This window comes from Fulmarus glacialis, unplaced genomic scaffold (genome assembly GCF_000690835.1).
Source record: "Fulmarus glacialis isolate BGI_N327 unplaced genomic scaffold, ASM69083v1 scaffold6611, whole genome shotgun sequence".
Taxonomy (NCBI): Eukaryota; Metazoa; Chordata; class Aves; order Procellariiformes; family Procellariidae; genus Fulmarus; species Fulmarus glacialis.
In genome coordinates, this window is record NW_009190770.1 from 14,506 (window position 1) to 39,098 (window position 24,593).

At 37.9% G+C, this 24,593-nt stretch overlaps 1 protein-coding gene across 1 annotated transcript in view; it reads left to right on the forward strand.

Annotated features, from left to right (window-relative positions):
* Window positions 1-7,299: 7,299 nt before the first annotated feature.
* LOC104071023 (B-cell scaffold protein with ankyrin repeats-like) overlaps window positions 7,300-24,593 on the forward strand; it is a gene marked incomplete at both ends in the record, with an annotated part of 30,937 nt that continues 13,643 nt past the window's right edge. Inside the window, 2 exons of the mRNA XM_009586409.1 lie at window positions 7,300-7,698; window positions 15,993-16,058. Of these exons, the coding sequence (XP_009584704.1) occupies window positions 7,300-7,698; window positions 15,993-16,058 (465 nt within the window). The remainder of the gene's footprint in view (window positions 7,699-15,992; window positions 16,059-24,593) is intronic.

The window sequence follows — 24,593 nt, forward strand, 5'->3', positions numbered from 1 at the left end:
ACCTGGGTCAGGTCCATGCTGTGGAAAGGTACCCCAGGAACTTACTTGGCTCTGTGTTCCCATTGTCACTGTAGGGAAGGTCAGTGGAATTTTTTTACAGAGAAAGCCCACAAGATCAAGCCTAAACTCATCCCATTTGTAGGAAATTTGTTCCTCTCTGTAAAACCTCATTTTGCCCACTCCAGACCTGACTGAGCTTAGTGAGAAGAATGATGAAGACATGAGGCTTGATTTTATACAGATAGAGCAAGTATTTGTTTTCACACACAGCTTAGCAATTAGCAACAGAAGGTACATAAATGATAAAAATGTTCTTATTACATTCTAGTTAAATAGGCATTTGAGAATAGAATTGCAGCTGCTCTGCTGGCTGATACAGTGATGGCAGGAATGTCCCATGCTTTAGGATAATTGCTTTAATTGAAACAGGTGTGCCACAGCACTGCAGCAATTTAGCTACTTTGTGATCTCACTCTGAAACTCTAAAGTTTACAAGCAGGCTTTTATAATTTTCATTTCCATTAGTGGAACGTCTCTGAGAAGCAACATGACTTACTTGAAAACATTTTCCATTATCTGCAAGTGGTTCTAAAGTGCTTTCTGCTGTCCTTCCCGCGATGAATCCACTTTGGCTTGCTTCAGGGTATTTGCCTTGCAGAATTCCAGCTACCAAGAGCTAGAGATGCATTTTGAGATACATTTACTGGATGTGTGTCAGGTGCCCTGACTGGGAAAATCAATGCCTTCTGGATGGGTGAGGGGCAGTTCATTATGCTAAGGCCACTAATTAGTGCTGAATTAAATGTTCTCATTCTGTTCCCAAATGTTAAATTGCAGGGATTGTTTGAAGTGCTAGTGAAACTTTTTCTATAGTTCCTTGTTACATCATTTTAAGTGATCAGGGCAAGCAGTATGAAGAGATGAATGGCTGAATCTTTGTGAAATGATTGCAAAGGGGCCAAGAGACAAAGGTCTTTTGTTTCTGGATTCTCATTTGAACTGGTATGTATGCTTGCCATTCTCATCCTACATACAGCCCAAATGGAAATGAATCTTCTTGAGATTAGAAGAAAGGTTTTGCAAATCTCCGAGCAAAGATGGGAGTCTCTTACGCTTCCTTGTGTTTTTCATGCTCCATTTTTTGTCATTGTGTCATGACCCTTGACTATACCCATAGTTTTATCCTACAGGGTGAAAGGAATATGGGGGAAAGGGAAAGCAGAGGAGATGTCTCAGAGGGAAAACAGTCATTTTTCCAAACCCTAGCGGTTTTAAAAACCAAGGCTTAAGACTATCTAGATGAAGAAGGCATGTTTCTTTGGAATGGGAACTCGTGGGAGAATGTTATGCATTCACCTTGGGTGACATTTGATTTGGACAATGAAACTAGAATCTTAAGATACATGAAAGTCTAATCAGATGAGTGTGGTCGACTTCTAAAGTCTTCAATTTCCCTACCCTGGCTCTCCTTGCCTGGAAAAAACTACTACTACTTTTTGTCTAAGTTTTTTGCATGGGAAGATACTCATGGTAATCCTGGAGAGTGTAGTCTCCTATTCACGAAAGACTTGAAGATGCAATGGGTGTCATTCCTTATTGCTTGTGTTGCCCCAATTTTTCATCAATATATTATGAGAAAGTGAGCAAGAACTTCCATTCTGTGCTTTTCCACTTCTCCTTCAAGATACTCAGCAACTGTACTTATTTTAACAAATTTTTGCTGATGGACAGTAGCTCATTACATACTGACAGAGTTCATACACTTCTTTCTCAGATGTCTTTCCTTTTAAGACTGCCATTTAAAAAAAAAATAAAACAACCTCCCCTTCCCCAAGTGAGGACATCTGACAGGAAGAAATAAAAGGGATGAATTTTCTTCTTTCTCTAGCAGTTTATCCTCTCCTTTGTCAACATAGTGTTTGAGAACAATTTGAAAGGGAATTTTCTTCACACAGATATCAAAAGCTAATGCGATTGAGGCAAAGATTGTAAACAGACTTGGATTACTTTTTTGTTAGGGTTGACTGTGGCAAGCTTGTTGTGTGGTTATAGGAATTCCTGGGCAGCTGAGTGAACAACAGGGAATGACATTGTTGTGCTCCAGTACCCTAACTGGAGAAGGCTCTGGATGACCCCGAGAAATATGGTGATCCATATTTCGGTTAAAACTTGGGTAAATGTTGGTGTTCAAGGGTCACTTTTTTTTACCAAAGCATCCTAAGGCAGTGGGACTGTAGAGCAAATTTTTAAACCCTAGCCTAATTGAAATCAGCCTTATTTAAGTCAAACAAAGTATGTTAATGCTGCTTTGCTGGAAACAACCGTAGTAAAATGCAGATATCTAGAAAAAAAGCACATCATCTACAAACATTAAGCCTTTGAAAGGCAGGGAGTAAGTTGGCATCTATGCAGAGGACTTGCTTTTCTGAATCTAGCAGTGTTATTATCAAAGATGACTGTTACCAAGTACTTCTTACTCACTTCTAAACGCACAGGAACTATCTTTTACAAGATTGCAAGATTCGTAAACTGAGGTACCTGTTTAAGAGTAGTCCCAACCCCCAATCTTTGATTTGTTTCCTTTGCCTTCCTGGTATGTTTAGTGCATTACAGAGTTCCTGAGATTTCCTTTCACTTTCTAATATATTGCCTTTTTTTTTCTCTCCGTGCTATATCTTTTAATTGTTGCCGTAAAAGAAATGTTCTTTTGCCTTATATATGCAAATTCTTGATTCCTGCTTGGTCACACTAGTCTGCAAAGATGTTCTCATCTCATTTGGTTCTCGTAAGATTCCTTTTCAAGGAAGGCTTCAGATGGCATGTTTCACGAGGTGTGCTTTTTTGGGCAACCACACATCAGTAAGTAGAGAATAGTTTTGCTTGTCAGAAGAACCCTTTCAGGTTATGGATGACTGCATAAATTCTCTTACTGTTTCTCATTGCTGAACTAATAATACATTTTGTTTCTACCTTTGAGTCAGTTTCCAAGTAGGAGTAGTTGAAGCATGGCTTAATTTTGTCAGGATATGATAGTTTCTATTACATTAACTTTCAAGGGAGCAAAATTCATCTCAACTTACATTATATTCCAAGTGCAGTAACTTCAAATAAATATTCAGTGAGAGATGAAAATGAAGGGGGAAAAACTCTAATTGAAAAGTTAAGCATTGTTACTGTGTATTCAATATTGGGTAGTGTTGCATTAAAGCTAGACTTCAGCTTTTGTTGTTTCAGGTTAAAATGATACTGGTTTGAAAGCAGAGTGTTGGGTGGGCTTTAATTTTCAAGTAAGCCGATACAAGCATTTACATCTTAGTAAAATTTCTGAAGGCAAAAACATTGTGTAACAGGAAAAAGCTAAAGGCATATGGAGTAATTTTAGATAGGGGACTTCATAAATATTCCTAGGGTAAACTTTGAGTCTACATTTAAAGTCAGGCAAGCATTTCAAAATAGTGATATTTCACCTTTTAATACAATATTGGGGAAGTAAGATGTAGGTCTTGCATTCCTCCTTACTATCAAAGTTAACTCTCAATCTAGAAGACAGATCAATGGCAGAAAAAAAATACAAGCATATAATAAAAAACAAACCCACATTTGGTTTCCCACAGGTAACTTGATAGCACTAGCTGCTTTCTTCAAACCAATAAACTTTGCACCAAACTGCAGCATGAAATACCTCGCTTGCATGAGTCTCTCCTCAACGGTATGACTCTTCCCTCTGTATATAGATAGAAAAGACGAATTAAATATGGCAGGCATATTAAATTAAAGTTTTATGAGATGTATGTTGCAGAGCCTTTCTTCCATCAAGTGTGGTGTTAGATATATTTCACTCCCTTTTCTTACACAAATAAAGCTTTCTTTCTCATATATAAAAATCAATATTGTTAAAAAGAAATGCAGTCGAGCCTTCAATAAACATCTTAAAATCCCTTGCTTATTCACACTTAGCTAAGATCAAAGCATTAAAGTTTTATGAGATGTATGTTGCAGAGCCTTTCTTCCATCAAGTGTGGTGTTAGATATATTTCACTCCCTTTTCTTACACAAATAAAGCTTTCTTTCTCATATATAAAAATCAATATTGTTAAAAAGAAATGCAGTCGAGCCTTCAATAAACATCTTAAAATCCCTTGCTTATTCACACTTAGCTAAGATCAAAGCTGCGGACTTAGGTGCATATATACTGTATGGAAATAGAATTATTTCATCTTCTTTCATCATTTCAATGCAATTTCGTCACTTTTATCTTTAGAATTTCTTGAGTACTCAAGCCTTGTACTGTCCATTTGCACAGGGGTGAGCTTTATACCTTATATGTATTTTTATTAGGATTATTAGATAATGTCAGATGCTTAAGAATATTTCTACTGAAGGACTTGCTCCTCCACGCCCAGCACACAGGGGGCTCTTCAGCTGTGCCTGAATGGTTTGTCCAGCAATTCTTTCCTGCTCTGGGATATGGGAATGCCTTTTGGGTGCTTCTAGTCTGCACAGGGATGAGGCACAGTTGTGCACCATTCCTCACCAGTGCTCTCCTTCTACATGGAGAAGAAACTTTGGCTCTTGGCCAAGTGGGTACTGTGGAAGACACCAGCAGATTCCTCTTCTGCACAGTCAGGACACCAAGATTCTGTGAAGCTCTAAAAAATGTTTTTACCATTCAATTTAAACATGGTTTTTTATCCCTCCCTGCAATTCCACTTAGCTATGCCTTACCCAAGTCCATCATAATAGAAGGAAATGCAACTGAGCATTAACTTAAAATGAGACCTTTTAACTTAAAAACTGAATGTGAACTTTCCGTACATATCTGAGGTAATCTCAGGTGAGATTATTTTATTCTTCTGATGCACAGTATCAAGGAACTCCTACCCTATATACAGTTTTGGGTTCCTCAAAAAGTATTTTGAAAAGGCAGGAGAGTTCACAAAAGTGCAGAAAGAATGGTAGGAGTTCTACAAAGCCTCTCTTGTAGTGGGAAGAGTAATAATCCCAGTTTACAAACTGTAACAAAGGCAAGGCTAAGAGTTACTTCATGAGAGTCTGAAGACCCTACGGGACAGATTTCTGAGACCAGATACTTCTTTAAGCTTGCAGAAATACATAAAATTATCTTCTGTGGCTGGAAGTTGAAACTAAGCAAATTCAAACAAAGTGTAAAGAATAAATTCTTAAATCTTCTTCATGGATTAAGCATCCTCTTTAAATCCATATTTTTAAAGGACCACTACAGTGCTTTTAGTAAATAGGGTCTGAAAATAGAAGGTGCTTGGTGATTCCATTTCCTGTGATATGAAACGGTGTGGTCAGGCTGAAAGAGCTTCTGGCCTTACAGCTCTGTTAATATAACTTATTATTTTGAAACTGTGCAGCAAGCTTCATAGCTTTTTGTTTGTACTTTTTTTTTGTGTGAGTTATGGAAAATCAAATGAGATTCTGAAAACAAATAACATTGCAGCATTGCAGCAAGTAGGTTTCTTATCCTAGTGTCATAAAACACATAACTTTGCTCTGAGTTAAATGAGAAATACACTACTATTTATTTTTACAATTAAACTTCAGCATTTCAGCAGAAACAGGCATTTTTCAGAATGCTTTTGTCATGGAAAATGTAGCAGCTGCCTTTCCAAATGCATTTTGACAAATATTACCCTGCTCTAATGTATTGGTCAGGGTCAGTCATCTTGAAATATCATCACCCACTACCATATTGAGCATGACCCTGTATGATTTCCTATGACAGAAAAGTTTTTGAAGGGATGAGTATTCACAAATGTTTAAAAGATGGCAGCTGTCCTCCAAGTAGTTCATAGACATAATGAATTCAAGAGACTAAGCTATAGTGTCCCTATTCTACAAATTTCAGTCAGCCTTCAGCTGGGTAATCTTTGTTTGAAATATCTCCTGAGTAAAGAATGAATGAACAAAATTTAGAAATAATTTATTCTAAAAAGAAGGGAAGTCCAATAATTAAAGCAGTAATTCTGGACTGGAGATCTAGGTTCAGCTTCTTCTTTTGTACAAAGACTTACGTGGGATCCTTGACAAGTTTTTTATTCTCCTTATCTACATCTGTACTATGCTTCCAACAGTGCATCCCACTATCCAGATCCATTGTGCGCCCAAGAAACATTTTAACTCTGTGCATGCTCACCATTTCCATATCTCCTGATATTCACAAAGAAGCAGCTTAGAAACTCACCTGCAAAGAAGCTCTGGTGCACTGCAGCCAAGTGCCAGTCAGGTTGCCTGACCCATCAGGAACCTGGGAGACACAGTGAAGTTCAATGGGGGTAAAGTGCAGCAGCTGTATCTATTCCTGAGTCTCTTGTTGTTGCTCCACAGGGCTGTGATTGTGAACTACTCCAGGAGTATTAAGCTACCCTGGCATTTTAATGTTATATTGTATTGGTCAGCAAATCACAGGTTTTTTTTATGGTTTCACAGAATCACAAAATGGTTGAGGTTGGAAGGGACATCTGGAGGCCATCTTGTACAACCACCTTGCTCAAGCAGGGCCACCTAGAGCCTGGACCATGTCCAGGCACCTTTTAAGTAGCTCTAAGAAGTGAGATTCCACAACCTCCCTGGGCAGCCTGTGCCAGTGCTGACAGCACAAAAAGCGTTTCCTGGTGCTCTGAGGGAGCCTCCTGTGTTTCATACTGTCACCCTAGTAACACTGTGGAAGAGTATTAGTCTTCTTGCTAGCATCGTGTTTTACATCTTAGAGGGAAAGCAGAACTAAAAAAAATGTAGTTCTAGATTGATTTTGTCAAGTTCGTAAGTAGTTTTGTTAGAATAAGGACAGTAAAGAAAGATCACTAACAACTATCCTAATACCGTGCTGTGAATATATCCTAAACGTACCAATCCTTTTTCTAATGGAGTCAGATCATGTCCAGTGTTCAAATATATATTCTTTACTTCTGCCATTAAAAGCTAACTGTTGCATTTTTAATAGTATCACCTATTTGTCAAGAATCTAGGAATGAGCAGAATGTGCAAATGCGCTCTGCTTTCTACACTGCAACTTCAGTATTATTCTGAAATACTAGTTGAAGCTATTCTAAACGCAAAATATTCTGAGCTATTTTACCAGCATTTTTATGGACGATCTTTCTGCCTTGGTCTAGAAATAAGCCGATGGTTGTCATTTCAAGGTGATGACCTGTCCTGTTTCTTCAGCACATCAAGTTTTTAAGAGGGGGGAAAACTAATGATCTGTCTTCTGATATTTATAATGGATTCAAAATGCATTTGAATTTTTTTTTTTTTATATTTTCTCTCTAGAAAATACGAAGGATATTCTCGTGATATATGAACAAGAAGCAGAAGAGTGGGCTCTGTATTTAAAATCTCTTTTTGGACACATAGTGAACGAAGGAGGAATCTTACTCTACAATCTAGAGACTTCATCTTTCAAGCACCAGGAGCTATTCTCTTTACCCTGTTATAAATGTAAACTCCTGATACTATCATGTGGACTGCTTAACTGCCTGAATCGAAAGAGAAGTTATTTTCTGGAGCAAGTTCTAAAACCTCCGGATAATGTGGTGATTCTACTTTGTGGGGTGGAGAATTCAGGAATTCTTTATGAGATACTGACCTTAGATGGAGGCAGCAAAGAGATTTCCACTGATCAGGAACCTGAGGAATATCTCTCTGTTGTTACTGGAATTATTCAACCAGGTAATCTAAAAATGAAAATTTTGTATGATTATTAAAACAGTTTTCTTAGCTGTATTAATATCATTTGGAAGAGGAAAAAAGTGATCATTCAGATTTTCTGGAGAAATTATCTCTCTTCAACTTGGTCCAACAGTTTTAGTTCGATGGCGCATTTGTCATTGAAGTGTGATGAAACTGTTGTGCTCTTAATCGGCTTCATTTCACAGAGAAGCAGCTTTGGAAAGTCTAAAAGCTGCCACTGGCATCTGTGAACCTACCATTCTTACCTTCGTGGTAAATCGAAGAGCTGACATACACTTGTTTCTCTGTTTCCTGAGTTTACAAATCTCAGAAACTGTACAAAACTATGGGCTTATGTTTCATCTCTTTCAAAATGCCTTAATGTGACAGTGTATATGTCTCTTTAGATAAATCTGACAGAGTGAAAAATAATTACTCAGTAAGACCCAGTTTTGTGGATGGGTCTTATGATGGGATCATTTCCTGTGTGACACACAAAGTTGTAAGAGCAGAAGTCCCCTTCCCCTTTTACCAACCCAAGTAATAAAGTCTGCGCTGGGAGGACTAAAACCGTCCAGTTTGTATGTGTTTGCACATCCATTGAAACTACAGAGAAGCGTTAATGTAAAAATTAGCACTTCTGGAATGTGAGGAAAACCCCTCTCCTGAGGGTTAGAGGTACTGAAATGGCAAAGTCTGTGCGCATGGTTTAGTTTAACCCAAAGTTTAACTTTGTCAGGCTGCACAAATGAAACCAAGAAATAGCTTTAGAAATACAGATGCATGGGCCACTTTGGAAAGGCGATGTAAGTTGTGCACAGGTTTCAGGTAGGTGGCTGTGTGTTTTCCTTTGAGAGCATATTTACTTCTGCTTCTTTGTAGTCTCTAAGTCTCTTACCTCCTCTCAGCTCTTGCTATTTTGTCATGATTTTGTCTACTAAACAGAACATTGTGCTTCTGTCTTTGTTGCCTGCAAGGTGCCTTTTTACTGGCACAGAAGCCTGTACTTAAGAAAGACATCCTGCAGTTCAAGAGTTTTACTCAGAGATTAACCTGGTTTTGGATGCAGATGAACAGCCAAGAATACTCTTTTGAACGCATGGGTAGAGAGACCCCAGCTGAGTCAGTGACCTAGCTGGATGTTCTTGCTGCCTTGTGCTTGAGCAGATAAGCTTAAGCATACTGGCTTTGAAACCTGCCCAGACTGTGTCTATATAGAGTCTGGCTATATCAGATCAGTGCTTTCAAAACTAAGTTTTAGACTCCTCTTTCCCCACCATCTCCTGTTCTAACATTTCTTGCTGTTCGGTATTTTTTAACCTTTTCCTCAGTATATCTTTTTCTGAGTGTCTCTCAGACTTTAAGTTTTGGGGCTAATTACAGTTGCCTGGTTTGGTTTCAGGAGGTAACGTTTGCAGTTTCTGACTGTGTCTGATACGTAGCTTCAGATTGGAGTTCCTTGGCAGCTTTTTAGTGGAATGAAAACAGTGGGTCTATACTATGTGTGTGTGTATATATAGGAAGGAACTGGGCCCAGAGACAGACAGTTGACTCATGCACAGGAAATGACAAACTTTTCTGCAAATATAAACAGTTTCCTAGAGGACAGGTGATGGTTCTTTGCTTAGGTCTGTGCATTCACAAAAATATTTATTGCATCTGCCCTTGGGATTTTACTTACATTGCAATGTCAAGTGACTAGTAGGTGCTCAAATGATCTTTTCTTTGGCAGTGGTCAATATCAGCAGCTTCAGAGATGAGCACAAAGCGGAATTAGTGAAGAGTTGTTGAAGGCCTCTGTCTCAGTGTGTACATCTTTACCAGGGATGCAAATACTGTGGCTGGGATCACACAAGTTCAATTGACTGAACTAGATCCAGGACTGGGAGTAGTGTTGCTGCCTAGTGCTTCAGGGTGTAAGCCCTCCTCCATACACAGAGCTGAGAACTGCTCTGGCCCTGTTTTTTCTATACTGGTGTGTCCTGGCCATCAGGCAGGCCAGCTCAGATTAGTGCTTGCTAGGAGACCTCTGCACTGCTCTCTGTTGCACAGTGGAAATATTCGAAGTGCAAGATTTGCTGTCATCTGGGTGTTGATTTAAGCTCTCAGGAAAGAAGATGTGCATGTCTTATCATTATTTACCTTTGCTTAAAGATAATGGTGACTGTTTGCAGTGTCTGTATTTATGATAGTCTTTTGTAGAATCCTATTAAGCTCTTAGCATTTGTGATATCTGTGGCAGGGATTTTGACAGATTACGCATCTGAGAAAAAGATTTTTTCCCTTGTATTTAAAATGTCTTGCTAAGGGGTTATTAAGTATATTTGGATTATTTTTCCTTTGGAGCAATTTTTTTATGCCTTTCTTCAGGACTATGCACTCACAAGATTCCCCATCTCTCTTCATATGGATCATCATCTTCTGTCACTTTTAATTGTTTTCAGTGCTTATCCCTTGTCCCTTATATTTCTGCTTTTGGAGATAACGATGAAAACACTTTTCTGTATGTTCTTCATGCTTTTCAGTTCCTTTTTTTTCCTAAACTGTTCATTGCTGTTAACTTGTTCCTCCATGCATTTGTACCTTCTTGTCTCCTCAGTATTAACAAGAGCTGTCACTCTACCGAAGTCGAAAAATTTAGTGATGTGCTTTAATTACCATGATTACATGGCACCACGCTGTTATGCACCACCACAACTAAATTCTGTTAATCCCTTAGGACAGCAGGCCGTCGAGATCCTGGGTCTAATTGATGCCAGGGTCAGGAGTGGCTTGTGAGTAGTTAGAACAACTGAAGATGGATGCCAAATCAGGTTGTTACCTCACAGTCCTGTAATGGCGTAGCTTAGGTGCTAGTAATCACCACCCTTCCAGTACAGCTTTCTCCATACTCTGCAAAGTTTCTACGCAAGGTAAGTTCTCAGCTGTCTCTTCTTCCCTAGATGCTATTTTCGTTGCATTGTCTCTACAGTCTGAGATGGAAAGAGAGCATCTGTCTTTTCCTTTCCCTTTTTCTTTCTACAATTTCTTCTTAGTCTGCTGAACTGCCTACCCCTTTTTATATTAAATTGACATACTTTCAATGTATTAATTCAGTACCCTGGGAGTTTTTAGCCTAGACATAGCTGCGTTTTTTGTTTAGTCCTGAAACACTTCTACTTCAAATTCAGGCTAGCCATATGTTTAAGCAGGGGATTTATAGATACAGATAGATATTTGCAGCTGGAGGTAGTTACTTAGATCTTTAAATGTCCTGAATTCCTCCTGTAGTTATTTGTGCCTCAGTATTGATGATGCAAAAAGAGAACAGGTCTTATCTAATACAAATAATTATCTGTGACACTGTTTCTAAAGTGTACTGACACTTTTATGAGACTTTTTAGTGGGACTTCTCAGTATGGCTCAGGAGTCGTAAGTATCCATTAGTCTGCTTGCTGTTTTATTAGGTTTCATTATTTACAACTCAACAAAACAACTCTTGTCTCTTCCACTTCCAGCCTTTTCTCTAAGCAGTGGTATCCTCTTTTTTTGCCAAAATATGAAGAGAATCTACTTCTATAAAACTTGATAATTGAGAACCGCTCAACAAACCTACATGCATCCATTCATTATCTGCTAATGTATCAAAAAGTGAAGAGTTACATAAAGTAACATAACTAAACTAGAAAAATGTATCCACAGTCTTTGACAGTCCAGGAAAGATTCTCAGAATGAATATGTAACTTTTACCTGAGACAGCAATATACAATTAATTTCTGATTGTTACCTAAAAAGTATTCAGTGTACCTGCACACAATTTTAATCACCAAGAAGAGTAACGTTAAGAAAACTACTTTTGCAACTACTAGTAAGATATTGATCTGGAGTAATGAGATACTAGCACTGGGTATTTGTCTCTAATAAGTAAATGTAGGACAAACAGGCTAGGAGCTTAAAATAGGGCTTAACATGTGCAAATCTTCAGCCCGCGTCAAATATGGGGCTAATTTCCATTGTGCAGGTCACAGAAAAGAGAAATAAATAACTATATTTGTACCATAAGCTTTTATGGTATCTGTCTCCTGTTTCATTTCTAGTACAGTGGCATAGATTTTATTGGGATTGTACCAGGAATTTGGGTATAACGTTGAATACTGAAGTAATACGTCACATTTTGAATCCACTGCTTTGCTTGTCCTCCTGTAAAATCCTCTTCACATTGGTACTCAAGTATGAGTAACCAATGACAGTGGGTTTTCTTAGGCTGTCAGCAAGACTTGTGCTGATGAGCTAAAACCCATAATTTAAGTGGGAACTTTACCATTGTCTTCAATGGGCAAGTGTTTCACCTAGATTTTGACACTGACTTGGAGTCTATGAAGAAATGAAGCTAAAGTGCTAACAAGAACCAAAGTTAAAGAGGAAACAAAATCACTAGAATTTTTGGTTTTGTTTGTTTGTGAATACTGAATACAGCGTGGTTTTGTGTGTGTGTGTGTGAACTAAAGTCTTGGTTGTAAAGATTTCTCACATGGACGCACAAGATTGAGTAAATAGAGGGAGGTAGGTAGGTGGTTCTCACCTCATTCACTGCCAGGGGAGGTTACAGTAGATGAGACCGCACAGTTGTGCCTCCCTTTCCTCCTTCCCCAGTGTATTTACATTCGGACAGTGCATACTGGTGCTTTAAGGCAGTGAGGTCATCTGCTTATTGAGGAGCATTTCAGATGCCAATTAAACTTCTTTATTAAAGTAAAAATATTCTGTATGAATTTATCATAAGCAGAAGAACAGAAGGGGGATTTTGTTACCTGAAGTGTGCTACAGTATAGTTCTCATTTCCCTTTTGCCCTGCCAATGAGTCTTTGAACTGCTCTGCAGGGACTGCTACTAAGATTACCAGACTAATAAATCTTCCTGAGATGTGTTTCTCCATCTCCACACAGAATGATTGCTGGGATGCCAGTGCAGTGATGGGGGTTTGTAATGGGGATGACTGTCAATAAAAAAACTGTGGTTAGTATCACTAACTTGTTTCATCCGGCATGTGATCCTGGCTATTTCAAACCAGGAGAGAACTGAAGTGGCATCCTGGAGGTGGCAACCATAGATAGGATGTTGAGACTGCCATCCCCTGCTGCTTAAACTGTTTTGAGTTCTTTGTTCTTTCTTCTCTTATTTCTGCAAAATCCAGAGACGACTTTATTCGTTATATAATCAGGTTTCTTAGCAGCTCATGTTTCAGTCTGTCTGGCCAGTCACGGTGACCTGTACCCTTGGATTCTGAAGTATGCATCATGTATGTGATGTTTTTTCCTCTTATTTTTGACACTAATTGGATGAAAACTGCTTACACCTCAAAAAGTGAATGCACTGACATCTTAAAGTGAATGTTTTTTAACAGCATTTAGGACAAGCTCATAAAAAGTTTTATTAATAATACAAGTCAAATGACTAGAACATAAGCATTACTGCAACAGCATGTACTAATTAGATTAATGTACTGTGATTTTACTGTTGTTTATTTAGGTTATAATTTTTTTTATTTTTAAAATGAATTAATGGATTTGTCATCATTAGTCTGCTCTTTCAAGGTTGCAAGTGGACAACATCCAAATTTATGTCTTGTTTATGGCACAACAGTCGTCAGTCAGTATTTATTTGCAGTTGTGAGTCTTTTTCTAAAGCTTACAAATAATTTAAGATTTCCAGCTAGTATTTTGCAGCTAGAACTGTAAAATGGTTGTGTGAATCTGTAGTCTTACATGTCCTTCATATAATGTATTATTGACTCTCGTCAACAACAAAAAAAAACCTACAAGTTTTGCACTGTGGTTACCAATCACGATTACTAAAAAGTTAATATTGGAAGGCGTCTAGACAAGTCCTCTGGAAATGCATTCTTTGTATATTTTTTGGCACAGAAGTGTTGTTGTAACAAAATCGCTATTTGTAATTTCACTATGATGTATTTCTGTTAAGTTAGTGTCAGCTTCTTGGAAATAGGATTAAATAAGGGTAGTGTTGTTTTCCAGATTAAAAAAATTGTAACATCTGAAATTGTATCCCTGAAAAAATGAAGTGTAGCACCTATTTAAGTTCATACTGAAAAAAAAACCAAACAATATTAGGATAGCAAAAGAACAACTTTTTTTGTATAGAATCAGATTTTGCTCTTGGTAGGGTCTCTCTGTACTTACTTAAATGGCTATGAGGACAGAATGTGGTCCAGAAAATGTTATTACAGTTACAAAGTTAGGTGTTCAAAAGTCAAAAAGTTACAGGTACAAAGTAGCCTATTAAACTTTAGTTAGGACCCTTGTTCATAGCATTGATTGCCTTTAATTATGTAAGTGCATTCTTCCCGCCCCCCAAGCCCTGTGAAGAACCTGCCCTCATTGCTACACAGGATAAATAGTGCTCGATTAGTTTATATATATAAGCAGCAGTTATTTGATACTTTGTTTTGCGTTTGAGTTTGTGGTTGCATTATTTATGTATTGAATGCCATTCAAATCATGTTGAGAAAACAGAATTATTAATTTCCTAATGTGCTTTTCTGTAGAACTCCTTTCTGTAGTGAGTGCTGTCCAAACATGATTTTATTTTATCATCATTTTACATACTAGTATTTAGCAAGATTAGGATGAAGCATTTCTTCCACTTCTGATATCACTTTAAGACATTACTTTTCATAACACTTACCAGTATACGGTATTTTTTACATTCATATTCAAACTCCCTTTAATTTCAGATGCGTTTGTGATTGCTCAGATGTCTGCAGGTCAGCTGTAAGGTCTTTCACAGAAAGTGCAATACAAAACTAATGAGCACTTCTGAGAGGCATGTTTTAAAAGCCTTCTAGCTTTTTGCCTCAGAACTTCAGGATGGGAACCTGAAATTACCTAAATTCTTTAGAGCAGCTATCAGCTAGTACCACTGTCCTTTCTCTCACTGGAATCCTTTCCTCATTCACTGGACTCTTGTTATCACAAGAATAACTGAATCAGAATATGGTAAACAACACCTTCTTTAAGTACAAGACCAAAAGTCAATGCCAGAATAGGTCTAACTTGTGCACTGTCCACAGTACAGATCAATTTAAAAGAAATAGTCAATAATATACTGCAAAGGAGAAAGACTGCTTTTGAGTGGTTGGTTTTATGCAACCTTAATAAAGTCATTGTAAAGCAATCGCTTTCCCAGGCTCCTATTCTAATCCTAGCCTTGGCGTCGTTACCCAGTAAGTCTTATTTTTCAGTCTTGGTCCCTTGTGGTAATATTGGTTACTCACTTCTGGAGCACCCAGCAATATATATGGGATCCTGGTCAGGATCCCACAGATGCTGTACAACAGCATGTTTGTTGAGTTAGCTGGATCTCACAATATGGAGCTCAAGCAGGCCTTATGTCTCTTATGTCGGTGTTATCTCAGGTGTGGAAAAACAGGTGATAATTTGATCCAACATAAAGAAAGAGTGGCATAGGCAGGTATTGCATAATACGGCAGAAAGTCTCCTGGTAGGTATTAAGCCATCAAAATCATTTCAACAAATTGGAACTGACAGAGAGTTTTTTAATATTTGACCAATACTTTACATGATGTGGCCATTGCTTTTTTGACCCAATACCGGGAACTCTGTAACCGGATTTATTGTATTGTCAAACACAGCCCTGCACAGTTGTCTTGTCTTCCAAACCCCAATGCCCGCATCCATTTTCCATTTCTCGCTTTCCTGCTCATGATTCTATTCTCTTTCCTTTTGCCCAACTCTTCTCCCATTGTTTGCTATATTGACTTTCAGGGAAACTTCTCTTCTTCCTCAAGCCCACATTTCTTACCTGCTGTAGTAAATTGAAAAGATCAGTCACAGGGATGTTTACTGAAAAGGGATAAATACAATTCCATCTAAAGTTCTCTCTAGGCTTGTTCCTCTCCACTAGCCCTTGGATTTTTTTTTTTTTTTTTTTTCCTATCTGCAAAACTGTAGCTTTAAAATAGCTTTATCTTACATCTAAAATAACATACAGAATTTCATCTAAAAAAAGAAAGTGGAAATGGGTGTCATGGTATTTCCTTATTTCTGAGGTTTTAAGTTGCTTGTCCATTTGTTTTCTTTACTCTGTTTTATTTTGCCAATTTTTTCTTTTTTTTTTTTCCAGGTTGATTTCTGATGCTAAGATCTTCCTTAGAGCAAACTAAACATTCTGTGAAACAATCAAGTAGGATAGCAATGATCACTGTCATCAGAGTTGATGACCAGTTAAAGATATTTTCAAGTAGATACCATTAAAGAATTATTATTTTTTCCTAGGTAAGCCACAGAATGAAAATTCTGGAGACTCTTTGTCTTACATCTATGAAACAGTTCTTGCAGACGGTGAGTTGAATTCCCCTTGCATTTACTCAGATAAAGCTGGTGCTCTTCAGAAAATTAAATTTGTTTTCTTACATCTTGTCAGACATGAAAGGCAATAAACTAACCTTACCGTAGCATACAGTTGTGTAGAGGAACATGCCTTGTTCTCAAACATCCACCCACACATCTACACTCACACATTCTTGTGAGAAGTGTGAAAAGGGGAGGAGATTCGACAGGGACGTTTCCTTTTCCTTTAATTTCAGAGTAGAGAAAAAGCAAGACATGGAGAGCTTTCCTTTTCTGTTTCCAGCACGAGGAGTTTTGCTTGTAGTAAAGAGAGAGCTGATTTGAAATTTCAGATAGATCATTCCTACTCAGATTACATTTGCAGCATTATTCGTTGGCAGCCAGTGGCTGGGAGAAGCCCTGCATCACGACTTCAGAGCCTGTTGACATTTGCCATTCTGGTTTATTTATATTTGTGAAAGCCCATAACGAGTCTTAGTAGGGAAGACAGACTGGCAAAATCTCCACTTGCTTTTAGTAAAGAGCTACATAACATGTTTCCTATCCCCAGTTTTTACTTAAAGAACTTTATTTCTGGGTTGACACTGTTGTGAAGTGATTGGCTTGATAGTGCACCAGCATGCTGGCTGATGAAAAAGGACGAGTAAGTTATTTTGGAATTCCTGGCGTAGCAGTTCTGTGCTGCTGGACTCTGAGGTTACTGGCTCTGTGGGTCTGTTTTGCTGACAAGGTGTAAGGGCGGAAGGATGCTGCACGCTCACTGGCTCCTCCTTACTGGCACAAGTTTAGTATACGTAGGTGATGTATGGAGTTTAGAATTTTAGCTTCTTCAGTTAATTTCAAGACACATGCATCAACCTATGTGCTTTTAAATACTCCACTCATTCAAAAAAAAGCCATGGGTCAGTGCGTTGAAGAAGTTTGTTGGTATAAAAAAGGCTTTTTGTCATTACTGGCTCATCATCCATGTGCTCAATAAAGTGGCATTACTGTTCCTCTCATTCATGATCATGATGTCCAAAAAATGACACAGTAAAAGAGGGAATGGTCAGAGAAAATGGAGAATCCCAAGAAAAGAAAAGACCAGGGAAATGTTCCTCCAAGCTACTCCCGCTTTAAACCCTGGTTCTTTTTATATGAATCCTTCTCTGCTTTTATATGGGGACTTGAAGAGCATCTTTAAGTCCATGTTTCCCATCAGGTGAATTGTTGATGTTGTAATAAAGTGAATTGAGGATTTTCCAGCTCAGAAAGTCTTGCATTAAAAGCAAAAATTTCACTTGAAATCTTTGCTGAAGTTGCCTGGACCACAGTTTTCAGTCGGCTTTTGGCAGTCATCTTGATAGCACTGATTGTATGTAGCCTCTGCTTGTTAATAATGTCTAGTTAATGCTAAGAGGACCAAAGAGATTCTCAATTGCTGTGATGAATGAAAGGGCCAGCTAGAAAAGAGGAATTCCCAATAATTGTATCCAGTATGTGAGATTAAGATTGGCTCCCGAATGAGTGTAAGGAAATACGCAGTCAACATTAGGGAGCAGTTATCTGATACCACTGCAGAACTTTGGAGGGAAAAGTAGCCCAAGAAGTGAAATGATTGCAGTTTCCAAGATTCAGCATGTCAGTCTTTACGAAGCCAAGAAAGGTGAGACAGCAGCTGCAAATGAGCCAGTGTTTGTGCCCTGCAGAAAGTAGGTGAATCTTCAGGTACCAGACAGGATTTGACTTTAGATGAATTGTGAAAAAATGTTTCCAGTGACTCTCTCTTCTCTTTGCTTCTTCCTAATAAGAAGGAAGTGTATGCAGTGCTAAATTGTATGTATGACACAAATCAGAAGTGTCAGGAGAAATTATAAACCAAGAAAGGATTTTTGCTAGAACCCTATAAATTCACAAAAGAACAGCACTTTGTGTAAGGTCTTAAGTGGAGACTGGCATGCTGAAAGCTGAAGTTTGTTTTGAGTATACAGATGTTGTACAAAAGAAAGGATAAGCCGAGAGAAGATGGAGTTTAGACTTGAACTGGAGTGAAAGTTGAACAGATCAGAAATATAAAGCTAAATGAGAAATCTAAAGCAACAAGGGCGGAAAGAGTAGCAAGTGGATGACAGGACGTTTGGGAAAAAAAAAAACAAAACAAAACAAAAAAACACAACAACAAACCAAAACAAACTATATCCAATAAAGCAAAGATAGGTGGGGAATGAGCAAGCGCTAACAATCAATAAGAAGTGATTGACTAAAGTGAATTGAGAGAGGCCTTGAGAGAAAAGGTCAGAGAGTACACTGGAAAATGGAAAAACAATATGATCAGTGAGATCCTTTGGGGAAATATGAGCTACAAGCAGATGTGAAAACAATTGATTTGCTAGTAAGTGATAGGAGAGATCCAGTTGTGGAATGCTAATCACCATAATATGAATGTATGAGGACTCATTCCTGTAGGTGATAACTGAACAAGTCAGTTCTTTAGCCACTCACAAATGTTATGTGTTTACTTTATTTCTGGTTTCTATATGAGAAAAGTGGACTTACTCTTATTACTAGAAAGCTGTATTTTGAGAAATTCCCTTGGGGTTCCTCAGGAAATTTTCTGCTCCCCAAAGAATCATTATTTATAATTTGTACTAACGTTGGAAAAGTGAAGCAATCTTACTACAGTCTTGTAGTATATACAGTCTGTAGGATATACAGTCTTGTAACCACACAGATAAAATGTGAACGCCTTATTGTGGAATTGGCATTCATTATTTTACCTGCAAAATAGAGCTAACCTCAGATTTAGATACCCATTAGGTGACACTCAGCTTCAGAAAAGGCTGTTCCCCTTCTGTGAAACAGCTTTGTCTTTTTTAACTTTTGCCATTAAGGCTTGTATCCTAGCACTAATTAACTGAACTAATTAGGGATGGGCAAGTGGAGCACAAAAAGATAATTTTAAAGTATAATAGGTGTCTGCCTATTAAGTTTAACAGCAGACATCTTTTGGTCCTGATCAGAGGTCTCATCAAACTAACATATATATGCATACTGTGTTATCTGTATCCTTTACCAAACTAAACTGTAGAAAGGCCAGCACTTTGTAACAAAATAGATGGCATTGCTTCTACAGATAAAGAAGAGTTATCAGAGTACCTCTGCTATGCTATTCTTTCCTATAATGCTCTCTGAAATCCTGTTTTAGTAAAATGTGCCTATTCTGGGGTCTAGGTGTTGGATTAAAGGACAGTGCCTTAAAAGATAAAGATCTCAGATTACTTTCCTATTCATAACCCTAACAAAAGGAAAATAATCAGGAGTTAGAAAGCAAGCATGGTTTTCAGATGTGTCTAAAAATATCACTCTTGTGTTCCTGAGAAAGCAGAGTACCTTTTAGCCCGCTTTAAGGGTCAATAGATTTTAGCTATTTCAAACCCAAGGTGGGAGTAAATTGCAAAGCAGCCTGTCCCCTAGTGAGTCAGTCTTGCTGACAACTCCTTTTTTTTTTCCTTCTTTAATACCAAATGTGTCTGGCATGACAGCAGCTGTGGCAGCATGGCACAGGGAGACATGTGGTCTCTTAGACAGACAAATGCCATGTAATTTAGAGCTGTACAGATCAAGAACAGCATCATAAATTTCATCCAGGCATTGCCAAGAGCCCTGTGCAGGTATTAGAGCTCTGCTGTCATACTCAGACAAAGATACGCTATTTGGTAAATAAGCTGCTGCAGTCCAAGCTAGTTTCTGTTACCAGATTGATTTAAGGGATGCTGTAACGTGGAGTATATTGTCTTGTGTCAGTAAATGTTTGGATACTATTAATGATATGTATCCTGTACTTTGAGTAGGGTGAAGGCTGAGAATGCCATCTATGCCAGCTACCAGCGTCTCTCCCCCTAGCCTCTCCCAGTGCAGTTATTAGACTTTTCAATTATGTTAAACTTCATGACCCTCCAGCCATGTCATTTTTTGAACTTTGATGAAGAATATTCTTCATCAAGAGAATAGCTTCAAACATGGCCAAGAGGGGAAAGTTTGACTACTCACTAGTAGTTCCTTGAGGGTGATATCTGTAAAAACCTAAACCTCTATTCAGCCTGAAATCTGAGCTTTTGGCCTGCCTGCCAGGTGGGCTTCCCTGAAGTACGACTTGATTCTAAAATGCTCCCCTCTAGCTGTGTTCTTTTATATCTATGTAATTCAAAATGTAGCCACATGCCACTTCTGTGTCCAAGCATAGTGTGCAATTTGTGCCAGGACAGTTATAAGAGGCTTGAATTGTAGTTTAGAGATAATAGAGCTAGCCCCTTTGGAATAATAAGGAAGTTGCAGGACGATTTTATCAGGCAAACAAGTTTTGAAGGTCTGCTCACAACCCTGGATGCCTCTGCTATCAGTCCTTTTGTCTTCAGTGGTAATTTGAGTCAGCAGCAGGAGAATAACCTGTCTCTGTTGTTGTAACAGCACGTCTCAGATTTTGGGCAATGTTTGGTGCTGTATAATACTCCTCAAACAGGGATGGGATATGTGTGTGCTGATACCATAGAGAAATGGAACAAAAATGCCAAACTGTGCTAGAACTCCAGTAATTCTGAAGTGGATAGATGGACCCTTTAATAAAACATTAGGCTTTAATAACTGAGAACCGCTGGTGCATACAGAAGGCCAGACTTCCGTTTGCTTCTCCCTGGAGAAGAGGCAGGATGAAAGTATGCAGAATGTAGAAACTGGAAATAACAGGCTTGGGTTCCATCAACAGTTCTGCTCAGCACCTTAATGACTTCAGGAAGGCAGTTGTTATTTCCAAACTAATCAGTGTGCCTAATAGTTTAGAAACTCTTTGGGACAGTCTTACTATGTGTCTAAAGCTCAGCAGAGTGGTCATATTATTAGTGCTGCTGCTGCAGCTGAAAATCATAGATTTGTTTGCAGTAAAAATAATAACATGAGTTGATATATAGTAAAAAATAAACTTAGTCCCAAAAAGCCTCTAAATGTATGCATCCTAACCAAAGCACCTATTGCTGAGTTTAAGTCAAATCTTTCTTCCATGCCACAGACCAGTTAGGAACTAGTTAGTTGTCTCTGAATATACAGTTAAAATCATATGAAAGTATATCTATAAAGAAACACCTACAGTTTCATGCAAATTATTTCTTAAAGATTATTGATAAATTCATGGTAAATTGCTTTTTGCTGTTTTGGGGTTATTTGAAGGCAGGATTTTTTGGGTTTACTATCAGATGCAATATGGCTACACATACTAAGACTTTTATATTGTATTTAGACGCTTTTATGATGACTCCATTAGTCTACAATTATATCAGAGTGGTAAATTGTTGTGTACAAAAACATAACCGATAATACAAGAACAGGTGGGTATGCACCTTTGCAATCAAATCAATCTTTGCCTACATGTATATAGTAATGCATAAAACAATAGATGTGGGGGAGTTCCAGGGATTGCTCTGATATGGGAGAGAAATAGATGTGAATGAAAATTGCAGCACCATCAGTTGCTAAGATGACATAAACACCAACTCCAAATATTCAGAAAAGGAAAAACTGTTCTTCATAGCTTTTAAAGGAACTGTCAATTTGCTTATTTGCAAGAAAAAATGTTCACCATAAATAAGGTAATAGAAACATTTTGGAGACATGGGCAAAATAGGCCAACTCGCCAAAAGCTACTGTTTTTGACAGAAGAACTCAACCATGCAGGAGAAACTGGGAGTGAGAATGCTTTTGGGGAAAAAAAAGATAACTGTCAATGTATTTGCAGAAAATAGATGATTCAGCATAGAGAGAAACATTATTTAAAGCTTGTTCAATAATGAGTATATTTACCTTGGTCTGGAATATATACATGATAGAAAACAAATGAAAGAAATTAAGATTTAAGTCAGATGTTTATATGTTTGAGTATGTATTTAATAATTTTCTGTGATTTTTAGAAACCTTTCCATTCCTAAGCCCTCTCTCACCATCAGTAAAAGAAAACTTTACAGCAGAGCAGAAAAGGGGATTTGCTTTGAAATCATATTTTAGAAAGGGCTTATGGTAAAAATTAATAAATCCCATGTTCATGCTGAGGAAAGCAGGCTCATTGAATGAAGCCCAGTGTGGTGGATGTTTTCTGCCTCCATGTTACTCACAGCCTTTCTCGGGTCATTTATAGAGCAATTTATGCAGTTAGAGGCTGCCTTTCAATTGCACTCTGCTGCACTCTCTGCTGAGTTTATACAGCATTTACAAATACCCATACTTCAAGAGGATTAACTTTCATAAATGTCTATGATAAACTTATGGTGGATTGCAGGAAGAATATGATGTACATAAGTCTTTTCTTCTGATTTTTCCACATAACAGAAGGTTACTTTGGTTTTTTCTGTATGGCTCTACTTTTATCTGCATTTCTACAGCACACTCACACATGTGTTGGACTTTAAGCTTTTGAATTGCAAGGAAGTCACTTATACACGAGCACCTTTTCAATTATACCTCACAGAACCCAGTGGGACCACCTCTGCCTTTACCTCACATTGTGCTGGGGAGTGGTCCTACCATACTACATGGGATGACTCCTGCACTTAAATGATCTGCTGAATTTAGGCTAAGTGCTCTTCCCTGTAATCCTCTTTATTTTAATCTTTGACACTGGAACACCCCGTCTTTTCTTTCACGTGGCAAGTTGGCCACATGTGCTTGATTACCTTTCCATTCCTTGTCATCTGCCTAACCTGATTTGCCCATTTTCTCATCCTCTTGTATGTTGTGTGATCTAGCGATAGATGAGGACCTTTTTTGTAATGCAGTTTCTGTTCTTCAGCTAGCATTGCTTTAGGAAGAACTTGAAAGAAGAACTGAAATTTGTAAAGCTAGCGGGCATTTTGCTTTTGTAAAACCAACTAAATTTTGGCTGTGAGATTCATTCCATGGATAGCCTCAGAAAACACATAAATCTTTCATAAGTTTATGTTTTCTGCTATTTTTAATACCCCAAATCTGTCACATACATTGTTGACTCAAAACATGTAGCAACTACCAAGTAATCAAAGACAGAGACAATTTATAATCCTCATGTAGACTGCAATAGGGATAGCTAAAGAGTGTATTCTAAAAGTTTGAATTTTGTGGGGTGGGGGCGGTGTTGGATGTGGCATGAAAGTCGTTCAGAAGCCATGGTGAGGCATTAATTGTTGAATCCACAAGAGACTAGAGAGGCTTCATTAAAATTTCTCAAATTCCTTTATGCAAAGGAATGCAATTTCAAAGTTACTTCATGAATTCAGTTAAAAATGTTAAATTGAAAGCAATAATGCATTCCAAAAGGTTTTGTGTAAAATATTCCAAATTGATGTATTGAAGTTACATGACTTAAGAGAGAACATTGAAGTAAAATCGAAAACATCAGCACTGTGCCTAATTAAGTGAATAACTGTTACAGTAAATGTGTGTAATATTTTATTATTTCAATATGAACTTAAATTTAAGATCAGTCCTTTCAATGTGACCATCAGCAGTAGACATTTGTGAAAAGTAAGCCAACAAAAGTAACGGGCTGGAAATGGAGCATTACCCTCTATAATAGATGATAGTTCTCAGTAGGACTGCCCTGAATACTCAAGGGAAGATGATCACAGGTTTTCCCTTCTTTTTAGCTTCTAGCTCATAGTGCTGTCTAAGCATCATTAGATATAGTTAATAATTTGTTATACTTCGATCCTACAAGAAAGGGTCCAGTTTTATTCATCCATTATTTTAATCGTTACTGCTACATTTTAAGAACCTCACAGATAGGTGACCATTATATAAAATGTTAAAAGAACACATTCACCAAGCAACAAATACCCTTTAATAAATCCTCTCTCTTAGATATTCCAGCATTATAATGATGTTCCTTTTATGTTTCTTTTAAGCTAATCTTCACCTACAGTTGTAAATTCTTGTTAAATGATCATTTTTCTGAAAGCCTTAGCAATTAGTGGAGCTCCCTGGCCATTGCTTTCAAGTTAAAAGCAAGACTGTAAAGAGGATTCACAGAGAAGATGTCCAAAATTCAAGCGTTCAAAAGACCTGTACATCAGGCCACACCTTCTGCCCACATTAAACAAATATTGTCTATACATTGCTCCATTTGTGTTACTACAATCTCATTACCGTGGTATTAAACCCTCGTGAGCTACATTGTTTTAGGTAATGCCACCAAGCCAAGGCTTGCTTAATGTCTGGTGTATTGCTTGTTCAGCATTTACAAATAACACTTCACGTGGTTGTTTCATGTTCCATATTTTAGGACAGATAGTGTGCAACTGCTGGTAGAAATCTGAGTGCTGGAGATGGTGGCTCTGGAGTTTGGTTATTAAATATATAGTAGTGATAGTATAGATCCCTGTTATTCTTGGACTGCTCTACATGGCTTTCATTGCTTGTCAGGTAGACCTGACATTTAGTGAAAGAGGTCTTGCTTGATGGTTTTTAACTAATAAATTGCTAACCACTTTCACAGTCAGCAGGGGAATCCCTCATTCTCTTAAATATCCA